Source organism: Colletotrichum jinshuiense, chromosome 3 (genome assembly GCF_051148585.1).
Source record: "Colletotrichum jinshuiense chromosome 3, complete sequence".
NCBI classification, from domain to species: Eukaryota; Fungi; Ascomycota; class Sordariomycetes; order Glomerellales; family Glomerellaceae; genus Colletotrichum; species Colletotrichum jinshuiense.
This window is the reverse complement of record NC_139310.1, coordinates 358,525-371,297: the sequence shown is the minus strand read 5'-3', so window position 1 is coordinate 371,297 and position 12,773 is coordinate 358,525. Positions and strand designations below refer to the sequence as shown.

At 56.5% G+C, this 12,773-nt stretch overlaps 2 protein-coding genes across 2 annotated transcripts; one reads left to right on the top strand and one right to left on the bottom strand.

Annotated features, from left to right (window-relative positions):
- Positions 1-320: 320 nt before the first annotated feature.
- Positions 321-2,174, top strand: EsH8_III_000100 (uncharacterized protein; the record flags this gene model as incomplete). The annotated part of the gene is made up of 1 exon (XM_083261825.1): positions 321-2,174. One exon carries the CDS (start codon positions 321-323, stop codon positions 2,172-2,174), a length of 1,854 nt encoding a protein of 617 aa, XP_083122312.1.
- Positions 2,175-3,306: 1,132 nt separating this feature from the next.
- EsH8_III_000099 (uncharacterized protein) lies at positions 3,307-8,774 on the bottom strand (the record flags this gene model as incomplete). The annotated part of the gene is made up of 2 exons (XM_083261824.1): positions 3,307-8,630; positions 8,723-8,774. The coding sequence occupies 2 exons, from the start codon at positions 8,772-8,774 to the stop codon at positions 3,307-3,309; spliced, it is 5,376 nt and encodes a 1,791-aa protein (XP_083122311.1).
- Between the last annotated feature and the right edge of the window lie 3,999 nt (positions 8,775-12,773).

Below are 12,773 nucleotides of genomic sequence, written 5' to 3'. Positions count from 1 at the left end.
GGACAACAAACACCTGCTCCTATCCCAAGAGACGCTCTGTGCTGGAGGAATCTTCAACCCGAGAAAGAAAAAAAAAGTCTTGTTGCGCACGTTCGGCCGCTTCCATCGCATCTGTTTTTGGGATTGTCTGATTGCAATCTTGGGCCGAGCGTCACCAACTGCGCCGAACCGCATCCTCGGATTTACCAGCTGGCAAACATCTTCAACCCACACCCGCCCAACTGTCAGCCAGTTGTCGTCTGACTTCCCAACGCCCGCCAGCGAATGAGCGTCCATAGCGAACCCCGCCCGCGGAACCCTGCTCGCTCGTCCCTTCCATGATGGCCGCCTCAGGTGTTTCCACTTCCGTCTCCTCCTCCCACTCTTCTTCAACCTTCTCCCTCACCTCACCACCGAGCGAAACCCGAAGTGTCTACACGGCCGCATCTCGCTCCAACTCGGTCGTGTCGACCCCCGTTTGCGCCGCATCGCCGCCCTCGAGCACCGGCGCACCTACCCCGACCTCGAGCGGCCCGACAAATGCCTCCCACGCCCCGCATCAGCTGCCAGCTATCAGACCCAACGCTGCACAACCCATTTCAGCGAGACCACCTCAAGTCGTGAACAAAATGTCCATGGCTTCCGTCATCAGCCCTCCGCCCACAGAGGCTCCTCCCAAGATGTCCATGACCACCAAGGAATGGGTCATCCCGCCCCGTCCGAAGCCCGGCCGCAAGCCTGCCACTGACACGCCACCCACCAAGCGCAAGGCCCAGAACCGTGCAGCTCAGCGTGCTTTCCGCGAGCGCAGGGCCGCCAGGGTTGGCGAGTTGGAAGAGCAGCTGGACGAAATCCGCGAGGGCCACGAGAAGACCGAGAAGGATCTCAAGGACAGAGTGCATGGCCTGGAGATGGAACTGCAGTCCTTCAAGTCCCGGTGCCTCGTCCTCGAGAACATGTTGGACCGCGAAAGAAAGGACCGCGTCAAGGCCGAGACCGAACTTGAAGGCCAGAAGAGACGCTGGAGTGAGCAGACGCCTGCTCCCCGGCGCCTGCCCTCACCCCACCGCCGGGACTCTCAAATCACTCACCATGAGCAGCCCCCCACCCCATCGGTTGGTCACTCAAACCAGCCCTTTTCCATCTCGCAGATCGTCTCCCCCCAGGACTCAACCCACATGGAAGACTCTCCCGCCCCGTTTGGATGCGGATCATGCGGCCCTGAGGGATGTGCCTGCGCTAGCGATATTCTCTCCGACACCGTCACAGGATGCGGCAGGTGCACCCTCGGAGGCCGATGTGAGTGCCTTGAGGAGACCATTAAGAGCGCCATCATCTCTGACCTGAAGAGGGCGCCATCACCCTCAGCGGTGACATCTAATGAAAAGCGTACGCGCATTGAACCGACTCCGCCAGAGGAAGAGACAGAGATCGACTTCACTGCCATGTTTTCCAAGAGGGCACCCGCGCCGCAGTCAACCCTTTCCATCATGCAGCCCCAACCCCAGCTGCCCTCCGTGGCATTCAGGGACTCCTGCGGCTTTTGCAAGGACGGCACATACTGCATCTGTGCCGAGACCTCCATGTCCCTCGGCCCTCCTGCTACTACCCCCTACGGACCTCCTCCCGCATACTCCCAGCAGACTCAAACCCCTCCCCCATCAGAGAACGACGCCGTCCCCCCGCCCATCCCCATGGAGATCGACGCGGATGGCGCCGTCAAGCTCCGTCCCCGTCCCCAGACCACCCAGCCCCCCGCCCCAGTGTCCCGCGGCTGTGGCCCAAAGGGTCCAGGAACCTGCGCCCAGTGCATGTCTGATCCCAAGTCGGGCCTCTTCTGCCGCGCCCTCTCCGCAAACTTTGAGCGCAACGGCGGAGGATCCGGTGGCGGCTGCTGTGGCGGTGCTGGCCCCGGCGGCGGATGCTGCAAGTCTCAGTCTGCGCCTCCCCGTCTACCCGTCAAGGGCAAGCTCGGCTTGAGTCTCAGCTGCGCCGAGGCATACCAGACACTGGCGAGTCACCGAAACTTCGAAAAGGCTGCCGATGACATCGGCTCCTGGCTGCCCAAGCTCCGCGCCGCGCCCAAGCCTGGCCAGACGCTCCCCTCGCCGTCCCGTCTGCCCATCGAGGTTGAGGCCGCGAGTATCATGAGCGTGCTCAAGGACTTTGACATTCGCTTCGGGAGGGGACAGTAAGTGTCTTGGCGGCAGGCGTATTACTATGTTTTTTTCGGGGGATGACGGTCATCAAAAGCTTGGGTATTCTTTTTTTCCCCCAAAGGAAGGGGCGAGGCATTGGTTGAACAGGTTGATGTGGACATGAGGAAATAACGGCGTTTGGGTCCCAAGGGACATTGAGTTTACTTGGTGAGCTGTGCACACGAATACAGTGGCACATGGTAGCTTACCTTACTGGGGGAGGGTGGGATGTAGCATTGACCAAAGCCAAGACAAGATGGCTGGTGGCATATTGTGTGATTTATCGCATCGTGTTGGTTCCGTAAACCCTCGAAACGGGGTGGGACGAATAAAGTACAACGTCGGATTGAACAATCTTTAATTGATGGCGTGTGCCCTCTTCTCGCTTGAGTCCATCTTCCTTGACTCCCCAAGCCACGGCCGGCATCTCAACCGCGCACCTCTGCTCTCGGATTCGGACACGCGTTCAAGTGAGGCCCATGCCAAGGAGTCATCCATTGCTCTGTTGTGGGAACGCAGACGTGTTGCAGAAACTCGTCATGTTAGCCTTGCCGAGGAAGAGTGATTCACACGTCTACGGAATCTGTTGTCGTCCCTAGCTAGGCATGGAAATGGTGGCCATGCCACGAAGGCAGACGGTAAATAAAAGGGCGTCATTTGGTTCAGTGAACAATACGTGCGCGGTACAATTCAATTCCATTTCAAAGGTATCAAGGAAGATTCCCTAGACAGACCCTAGTCTTTATTTCGTATCCTAATCATGATCATACGTAGAAAAGTGGTATATCCTCCAAAAATGAAAAAGTCCATGTGCCCGCTGCCCAAATGTTCCCACCTTCTACATGAGGTGTCTATCAGAGAAATGAGACAGTAAATAAAGAAAATCCATGGAGCACAATTTGCGCTTCTGCTGCCGGAGTGACAACCCTGCCCAAGTTACCAACCCTCCCGTTATAAATGCTCGGTGTATATGCATGCCATGATGAGTGAGAACATTCTGTCCACACGTCGTTGCCCTCATAATAACCACCCCATCATTTGAAAGTACAACCCGCCCCTGGCGCAGCGTATGAGAAAAAAATATGCTATAGAATTAAAAACGGAAATCAACCCTCGTATACTTGGGCATCTAAGCCATGGCATTAAACTCGTTCTGGCGCAGGAAAGAGGTTGCGAGTTCGTCTCCGCCTTGTTCTGCCGCCTGGAAAAAATGAACCGCCACGCACATCAGTGCTGGGTCGCTGCGAACGTCTCCGTCTTTAGAGCCCGGGTCCTGGCCAGGGTGTTGAGACCCGACGGAACCCCCAAGGCCAGATGCACCTGCAGATGTGCGGTTCCTATCACCGGCATAGAGCCTAGCGCCGGGGCCGGTTCTTCCGGAGGTGCCGGCGTACTTGTCCATAACGGTCTGCTTGAACACCTCGCGTGGCTTGGAGAGAGGCAACGTCGTTCTCTCAACGAGCTCGGGATTTGACAAATAGAATATTGCCAGCTCTCGCTGGGCCGTTGGAAGACCTTCCTTGGCTGTAATGGTCCACATCTTTCCTGCCTGGGCCAAGCTGTAAGCAGTTGTAACGGGAGGAGGCGAGTCGGTGTTCGGCCGCTCCATGTCTTGGACTTGTGCATCGGTCGTCATCTTTCGAGTGCTCGTGTATACACTTTGAACCTCGTCCGCTACCTCAATCATGGTGCGGCAAACTTCTTGTTTGAGACCCAAGGCAGCCAGACCGGTATCCCAGAATGCCGTCCCCTTGTCTGTGTTGTCGAGAATAGTAGGGTTGACGAAGGCTGCAATGAACTGCAGGTCACGAAATAGCGTCTTCGGGCGGATGGATGCGTCGCGGAAAAGCGTTCTTAAAACATTGGTGACAGCGTCTGTAGTCGACGGGTTGCCTGTAACGCCGGCGCGAGATTCCGGGTTCCCAGAGCGCAACTGGGGCCCATTGGCCGGTGGCGATGTGAGAGGCGATTGCAATAGCGTATGCGAGCGCCTCCCTCTAACGTTGACCATCGCCTCTTCCAGCGGGTTTGAGCGGCCAGGCCCCGTAGAATCATCTCCCGGGCCCGACATGAATTCCGCTCTATTCCAGCCGAGTCTCGACCTTCTAGAGCTACTAGCCATGGAGGCGACGATGAGTTGTTGCAGCTCGTACAGGGCACTCAGCTTGGCGTGCGGATTGGGGTGGACGCTGAACATGCGAAGCAAGCGCTGGAAGGACTTCTTGAAGGGGAACTCGGGAGTGGAATCCTTGGACGGTGGCTTGGATCGGGTAGAGACGGTCTCGGTTGCTGCTGAGCTGTCGTTTCCTGGGGCGCTGGCTGTTTCCGTGGATTCGGAGCTTTTATCTGTCTCGCCCGCACCTCGCAAGTTGCCAAAACTCTTCTTCTTCTCAATGACACGAGGCCTCAGCGGCGTCTTGCCCGACTTAGTCCCTGCTCTTCGTGCGCGTCTGTCGAGGGCGTCGCGCCTGTCGATACATTCTTGACCCAAAGTCGAGAACCAGTCGTCCGTCTCTGAGCCACGGGAGAAGACTAGTGTGCCTAAATCGGACAGCAATAGACTGATCAAGGTCTGGCGTAGCTCATCGAGAAAGCGGGCCTTCTCCTCTGACTGACGTTGTTGATGGATCGTCTCGTTCGACGATGCTGAAGTACCGGGTCGGCCAGTAGAGTGGCTCGCGTGTGGGCCTATGGGATAATGGTGGTGGTTTTGAAACACACCGGACAGGTTCGTCATGCTGGTTGTTGGTGACTGAGCCCGTGACGTGGTCGAACTTGGGGAGACTGCCGACTGGAACGGTGACCAGAACGTGGAACTTGAATCGATAGTGTGGACGGGTGAGGAAACGCCAAAATAGTCCTGTCCATCGATAATGTCAGACAAGACTGTGCTCGCCCTGGAGAATCGGTAGCTGCCGGAGTCGAATGATTGCTGGCTCGAGTTGTGAGCCGACATAGCCCGGAGGTCCCGGACAGAGCTAGGTCGACCGGTAGACATGAACCTCCGATCCGGGTCGCTCATGACACTAGCGGAATCGTCGAATGGATGATCTCTTTCCCGGGGGCCCCTTCCAGTTTCCAGATTCCGCCTGTCGCGCTGGTACAACTCGCTTGACCACAAAACAGGACCATCCATGATCGAATCGCCAATCAGCTTTGAGATGCAGGTGTCGACCTCGCAACAGAACCTGTGTATCCGTTCCTCTCCGCAACAAAAGTTCTCGACGCCTGCCTGTTGAAGCCAGCGTGAAGTCTTGTCGGCCTGGTCATCGCTCAGTTTGTTGGGTCCCCCTTGTTCTTCTGATGCTGCAAGAAGATCCATGATTTGAGTTTCAGTGCGGTACAGATAGCTTGACGCGGGTCCCCGAGCAAGGTGGGCACGGTTGCGCTGATATGAGTTGTATCGCCGTGGCATACCCATAGTCTTCAGGGCTGCGCAAATATTGCGGCTCTGTTCATATGGCGCAGAGTTGCGGACATCAGTCACATACCACATCTTGTCGCGAAGAGCTCGTAGACGTTTCATCATGTTGTCGATGAGTCCTTCGTGTCGCTCTTGGCTTTGCTTGAGCCAGACAAGCCAGGCGTCGTACTCCTCGATGGCGGACGCGCAGCGGCGGATCGAATCCCGCGGCCCACGCGAAAAAATGTTCAAGAGTATGGCAAACCCGTTCCGCTTCAAGGATTCTGAGCTCAAGGCGTTGAGTTGCTGCAACGTCTTCCAGTAGAGGTGAGCCGATACAAAGTCGGCCTGCGCTCGCGACTGAGAAGATGCGGCAGTCAGCATGGCGATGAGAACTGAGGGCGGTGCCGAATCCGCCTCCCAGTCCTTGTCGGCCTCCTTTGTCAATGTGCTTTCCTTGTCTTGCGGGCTGTCCCGCACAGGGGTTGTCTGGACTTCGGTGTCGCGTCTGCGGTAAGGGTTCCTGCTGGGCGTAGACTTTTCGGCAGTGATGATCTTGTTTTTTGACCGATACTTTTTGATCCCAGTTGCTCGATTGCTGAACTGAGCTCGACTGCCTTCTGGCTCGATACTTGGCGGGATTTCAAAATCCTCAACGAGCCTCAAGATCGAGTCTCTCAATTGGTGGTAGTCCTTGTCTAGCTCGGGTTTCTCGTCAATCTCTTCATCGTCAGTATCGCTTGTTGAAGAGTTCTCCTCGTCTTCAACCTCGTCCTCCGGGTCATATGTCATTTGGGTTGACAGACTGTTTCCGTCTGCTGAGATGAACAGAACAGCCCATCGTTCCGCACAAGGGTGGCAAGAGCCTTGAACAACGTCCATTCCAACTTGAGCACCCAGTTCCCGTAGGGCGAAGCGTAGGCGGTAGCCATCGTCTTCGTAATTGCTCAGGCGACGTTGGGCCAAGGGGTCCAGTACAGACGGCGAGTATCGCTGTGGTGAGCCGGTTCTTTGCTCTTCCAAAGTCGTCTCCCTCGACGTAGTCGCGTCGCTAAAGACCGATGATGCGCTTGTACTAAGGATCGATGCCGTCTCAAAGTTGTTCCGACCTCCACCCATTGAAATCGGCTGGGAGATGGCTGAAAACCCAGAGATGGATGGGGCACCAGATCTCAAGCCACTGGATTGGGCAGACATGGGCCGCCGCTCGGGGAACAAAGCATTGACCAGAGTAACCAAATCAGCCGGGCTCACGACCAGGTACGGGTGGACTTCAACGGTCTCTCGAAGGGAGGTGATGGAACGAGCGGGCAGCAACTTGGCTGGAGGCCTCTGGGAACGGGATCGTTTGAAACGGTTCAAGATGCTGTCCACATGTCCTTGAATCTTGGGCGGTGTTGAAACGGTCCCCTTCTTGTTCCAGGTAATTTCCACGACCAACTGCTGTGCCCTCATGGCGACTTGCTTAAGAATCTTCTGCCGGCCATATTCCGTTATGTGGTAATCGCCCATTAAACCATGGCTTTCTGGATGGATGACGACGCCCAAGAGGAAGACGGAGAAGAGCCACTTGTATACAAACCAGTTGCGGGTTCCGTCGACGAGTTTGCTGTCCAGTTTCTTCAAAATTGCATTGCCTAGCTCGACCAGACCCTCGGGAATACCGGTGGCATCTTCGTCGTCGATGATCTCAAAGAGTTCATTGACGGCCCTGTCATAGAATTCCTCGGCTGCGATACTGTCCTTGGCTGTCCAGTCCGCGAGGTTGAACCTGGTCCCGTGCTGGTCCTCGGCCTTGTCCAACAGAAACGCTCCATCCTCGAGGATTTTCATCAAGTACCACTCCATGTTGGACTTTCCGGACCAGTCGCGCATGGCGGTCCAGACATTGAGAACAGATATCAGCATGGGCTCGCTGCTGGACTTGGATTCGGTGATCAGCCTCGCCAGAGCTGTGCCCCATATCTCTGTTCGTCTCCGGTCCTCGGCACTGTCTGGCCCTGCAGAGTTGGCGAAGCATGTATGGACCAGGGTTGAAAGGGGATCGTGCCGCTGGAAGGACAGCAGGCGCTCAATGGCGGTGGGAAGGTGGGCAGGTGCCCGAGTACTTGAACCACCATGACTCCGGGCTGCAGGACGGCCATGGTAGGGCAGGACGGACTCTACAGGCTCCAGTCCCTGGTGGAAGCTAGTAAATGCACTCAGTTCAGCAGGGGTTAGAGAGCACAACCTCGCAGCCAAGTAATCAGGATTCGTCCTAATCTGGGCCAAGAAGTTCAAGAATATTTCTCTGACAGAAGCTGGTAACTCGGAAAGGAATGGGGTGATGGAACCAAGGGAGCTTGATCCCGACGTCGATTTGGGCGGCGTCTCGAGGCTTTCCGAGGACGCCAAAGCGGGGGATTGGAGAGAATCCAATTCTGGTTCCAAGAGGGCGTACCGGCGTAGCTCGTCGCAACTCTTTCGGACGTCGTGAATGGCGTTGAAGAGGGAAGCAAAGGTCTTCTTGTCATCGGAACGAAAGCAGTCAACCAAGTTCTTTCGGGCAATCTCACCGCAGCGATTCAAGCGGGCAGACAGAGCGGTGGAGATGAGGCTCCTCTGGAGACGGATCCTCGTGTTCGCGCGCTTGCGCTCTTGATACTTGGACAGCCTAACCAGGTGGGCGAGCTCCTCCAGGGTCGTAGAATCAGGCTCGGGAGCCAAATGGGTGTTTGTGTACATGGAAGGGTCCGGGAGCAAAGCTTGGGGCAGCGAGGGCGAGGATGTCTTGTCTGCGGCGGCAGGTGCGGGCGCAGTTTCGGACGAGGATTCCGCTGTACTCTTGACTGGCGATGTGGCAGTAGGTGTAGCCGCTTGGGCAATCACGGGCTTCTGGTGGGAGGCGGGCCTCCTCGGTATGTCTTCGCTACGGCGGACGTGCAGGGTTACGGACTCGGCACTTCGGGTCGGGCTCGGGGACCTCTGGCGGCGGGACCTGAACGAGGTATTGTATGTCTCGGAGGGGGGAGTCGGAGGGCGGGGCGTGTTCGCGTCATCTTGAAGGGCAGCTGTCGCAAAGAAGCAGCAACCGTCAGTAGGTGAGGAGGGACGGGTTGGGAGCGAAGCTTGGGAGAACCGATGCGGTCGATGCGCTACGTACGGGCAGACACTATGCGAACAGGCGAGGAAAGGGAACGCTGCATGGAAATCATAATGCAACCATGAGATTATGCAACAAAGGGCGAACGGGCAGCTTCAGCAGCAGCTCTCGTGCAAGCTGGTAGCTGTGCTGTCGCGACCGCGTGGCGTCGTGGATTCTGATGTCGCCGATTGTGCGCTGCTGACGATGGATGGGAGCTGTTGGGTGGATACGGCGTCTACAGGGGCGGGGCAGACTCGGGGACGACAATAGCAACAGAGAGTGGCGGAAGAGGGGAGACGGTGGGGGAGGGAAATGGGAGGCCGGCGCAATGCCAGTTCCTCGAAAAGTCGGGCGCGGTTGCCTATGTGCGTTATCGAGTGGGAGTAAAAAAAAATATTTACGTTGGAAGGTTTCCTTTGGGGAGAAGAACAATCAGAGCCCAGACAAAGCAAGAGTCGAGCGAGGTCTGGCCGTGGTTGGTGTTTAAGGTATTGCGGGAGGAAGGGACGGGACAAGAAAGGCCAGGGTAGCAAGGCGAGGAAGGCACAACAGGGCAAGGAAGGCAAGGCAAGGCAAGGCACGACACGGTGGGTTGGCAAGGTACTGGGTGGTAGCAAGGTACGGATACCTGGAAGGTTTAGCGGGAACCCAGAGACCCGTATCTGTCGGGTAGTAGTGTAGTGAGGTGTAGTGCAGTGTACACGATAAGTAGTGTTGAACCAAGCCGGGTTGCCAGGCGGCGAGCTGGCGACATGCAGGAAAGAAGGCAGACGTGGAGCAGGAGAAACGGAACGAACGACAGCTGGATGGAGACGGGCTGGGGGGCGCTGAGGTGAGAATGCGTGCGAGGCGGCGAGGTGAGGTGAGGTAAGGTAAGGTGAGGTGTACTGACTGCTGCAGTACTCTCCGTATGTAGGGAGGTGTAGAGGAAGGAGGTGTAGGGAAGGAGGTGAGGTGCCGGCAACAAGATGCACGCACACCCGCAACCGAGCAGACAACAAGCAACAGCAACAGCAACAAGCTCGGTGCAGTCCGACTTGCTGGAACAGGGGGAACCCGATGGGCCCGGAACCAGGACCGACCGGGCAGGAACAGGCCAGCGGTTAAGAGACGGAAGGGACTGGGCTGCCAGCAGCGTGGTGACTGCGTGGCAGGCAAGGGCAGGAGCAACAGGGCAGTCCCACGGTTCGATCATGGCGCCGCTTGCTTCCCTGCCAGCCTGCTTCTGTTCCCTGTGTGGCTGCGAACCGCTGGCGGATCCTTTCCCCCCCTCCCCTCCCAAGAGAAGAGAAAAGAGGGGGGCCAAAGTGGGCGGGTGAGGATGACCACAGCATCTCACCTCACCCAGCAAGGAATCACAACGTAGATCGGTGAGATGGGAGCTGTCTGTGGAACATTTCGAACCTTCCAAACATTCCTAGAAGGTAGGTATGGGGGCGCGCGGTTGTAGTTGCAGTCGCAGTTCGTCGCCTCCGAGGCGAAAGGTAAGGAAGGTGAGGCGGGCAGGTAATTAGGGACATGTCCGACGTCACAAATGTGCACCTTTTCCCAAGTACCACCTGTTTAATTCGTTGTGTTTGTCTGGGAAGGCGGCTACAAAGTACATAGGTAGTAGGTAGTTGTGGGGTAAGGAAGTAAGGAAAGAGGGAGGGAAGGTAGGGTTAGAGGCTGGAGGTTGGAGGGGAAGGAGGGGCGGACAACCAACCAGTGTACAGATAGGCCTAGATCGAACGAAGCTAGAAGGAACGGACGGGGCAAGCGCCTTTCACCTGCCACCTCACAAAGTGCGCTGAGTGCATAGTAAGGGGAGGAGGCGACGAGGGACAGGGAAAGGATGAGGGAAGGGGAAGCCGGGGAGAGTGGGACACGAAGGACATTGGACGAAGAGAAGAAAGCAAAAAAAAAAAGACGTTTCGTTGCCCGCCAACGCACACCCACACCAAAAAACAAAGTCAGAAACAACGCTCAAATCCCATGCGCCAAACCCCAGTCCTGGTCAGGTCAAGAGGGAGGCTCATCCAGTTTACCATCACCACCGCCACAATCGTTATCGTTGCTTTTGTTTTTGTTTCTATTTCTTCTTCTGTTTCGATTGCCACGCGATCACCCACGGCGTTGCTAGTCACTAGTGTACCGGCACACCAAGCCATCGGCTCCTCGAGTCCAAGTCCATGTCCATGTCCTCCGAGTCCAAGTTGACCCACGCCACGGGTAATTGCAGTAACCAGACCTGCGGGGCGCAACAAACAACAACACAACTGAAAACCCGCATAGCATTTCTTCTGGTTGACTTTGCTATCGTCATCTCCTCTGATCCAGCCATCCGTCCCTGTCGCCCTTCCTCCGGCTGCATCCACAACACCTACATCTTACAATAATAAGGTAGTACACTGCTTCACCCCCATGGTACCTGGTTGTACCTCGCCCTCTGCCATGTATTCGCATGCAACATCCGTACGGTTACAAGGACCAAATTGAGGCGGCCTTCGCCTTGCTGCCCGCTCCCACGATCCACCGCAGGAACCGCCGCGCCCTTGTGCATTGTTGCTCTATTTCCATAGTACCACGTCCGACACTGCTGTCGCTTGAAGAATACGTACTGCTCCATCATTCGCCCCCGACGCCGAGCTGCATCTAATATTGCTTGCCGGAGAGAAAACACCGCCGCCTGGGGCCCCGAGATGGCACGGCACCCATGCCATGCAGCATTCTCTTTGGGGCCCGGAGGAGAGAGGCGGTCTGCGACGTGAATCCTGTTACAGCGGTCGGCCAGGCCAGGTTGTCCACCTCATCAACCACCTCGTGTTCCCCAACAAAAGCCGGGCAAATCATGATTCACCAGCGGCCCAATAAATGCAGCGACAGCGATACCAGCAAGGCCGACCGACGCAAAATTACCTCTGCTTCTGGGCCGCCTGGATGAGCTGGCATGCATGTAGCCTTTGGCCCTCTTGTTTTACATGCTCGACTCCATGCGTCCTCCTGATGAGCCCTCGCCAGCGCTTGTTCCACTGCACAGAGCCGACGGCCAAGAGGGCACACCCCCCTGGCTCCCCGCTATCCAATCTGCATCGTCCACGAGAGCTGGCACGCCATGCCAACACATCACACGGCCCAATCAGCCCCCCGCCAGCCCAACCAGCATCAACCCACACCGTCTGCTTCACCTCCTCCATCACCACCATTCCCCAACCCCTGAGCCAATCGTCGACTACCGAGCCGCTCCCTCTTCTGCCACTCTCCTGCAGCTTCATGTGCGCCGCCATTGTCCAAAGGACACCCAGACCGAATCCCGAGTGCCACGCCGCCCAATTTTCAGTCCGAACCATCGCCTCCGAACACACAGACATACACACATTCACACACACTCGCACACACTCACACACACTCACACACACTCACACTCACTCACTTACTCACACTCTCACACACACATATACAACGCACATCCACACGCATACGCACACACTTGCAGCATCGTGTGCTACTTCGTCAGCGCTGCACGAAAATCCTCAGGATCTTGTAGTCTTTGCCACCCACAAGCGGCTGCCCTTGTTGCCACCATGTGAACGCCAACCCGGTCTAAGCTGTCGAGTTGTTGTTCGCTTTTTATCCTCCATTTCAAATAACTGGCGACAAGATTGCTTGTAGATGAAAAATTCCTTAGTTCCACCTCAACATGCTAAACGTGACAATCAAATGCCTATTCTCCTAAAGCGACGCAGATGGCCAAGAAGAAAAGAAAACCCCTCCCCCTAGCAGTTGGTTCACTTTTCATGCGCCCCTGCCACTTATCCCGACCCCCCAAATGTGGGATGCCCGCCCTCTAAAATGGCCTCTACCACGCAGCTGGATAGATCCAGCCACTCTGCGCCGTCAGACCGGTATCATGTTGATCCCGTATCACAGCCGCCCGGCCCTTTGATGTTACTGGCGATGGTACCAAAATACCATCCATGCCGCTTCTGGCCGCCTACAGATCGTCCGTCTTATGCACGTCAGATTGGCCAGTCAATCATCTCTGCTCTTTCCCAAACTCGAGTTCCCATTCGCTCTGTCACCCCATGTC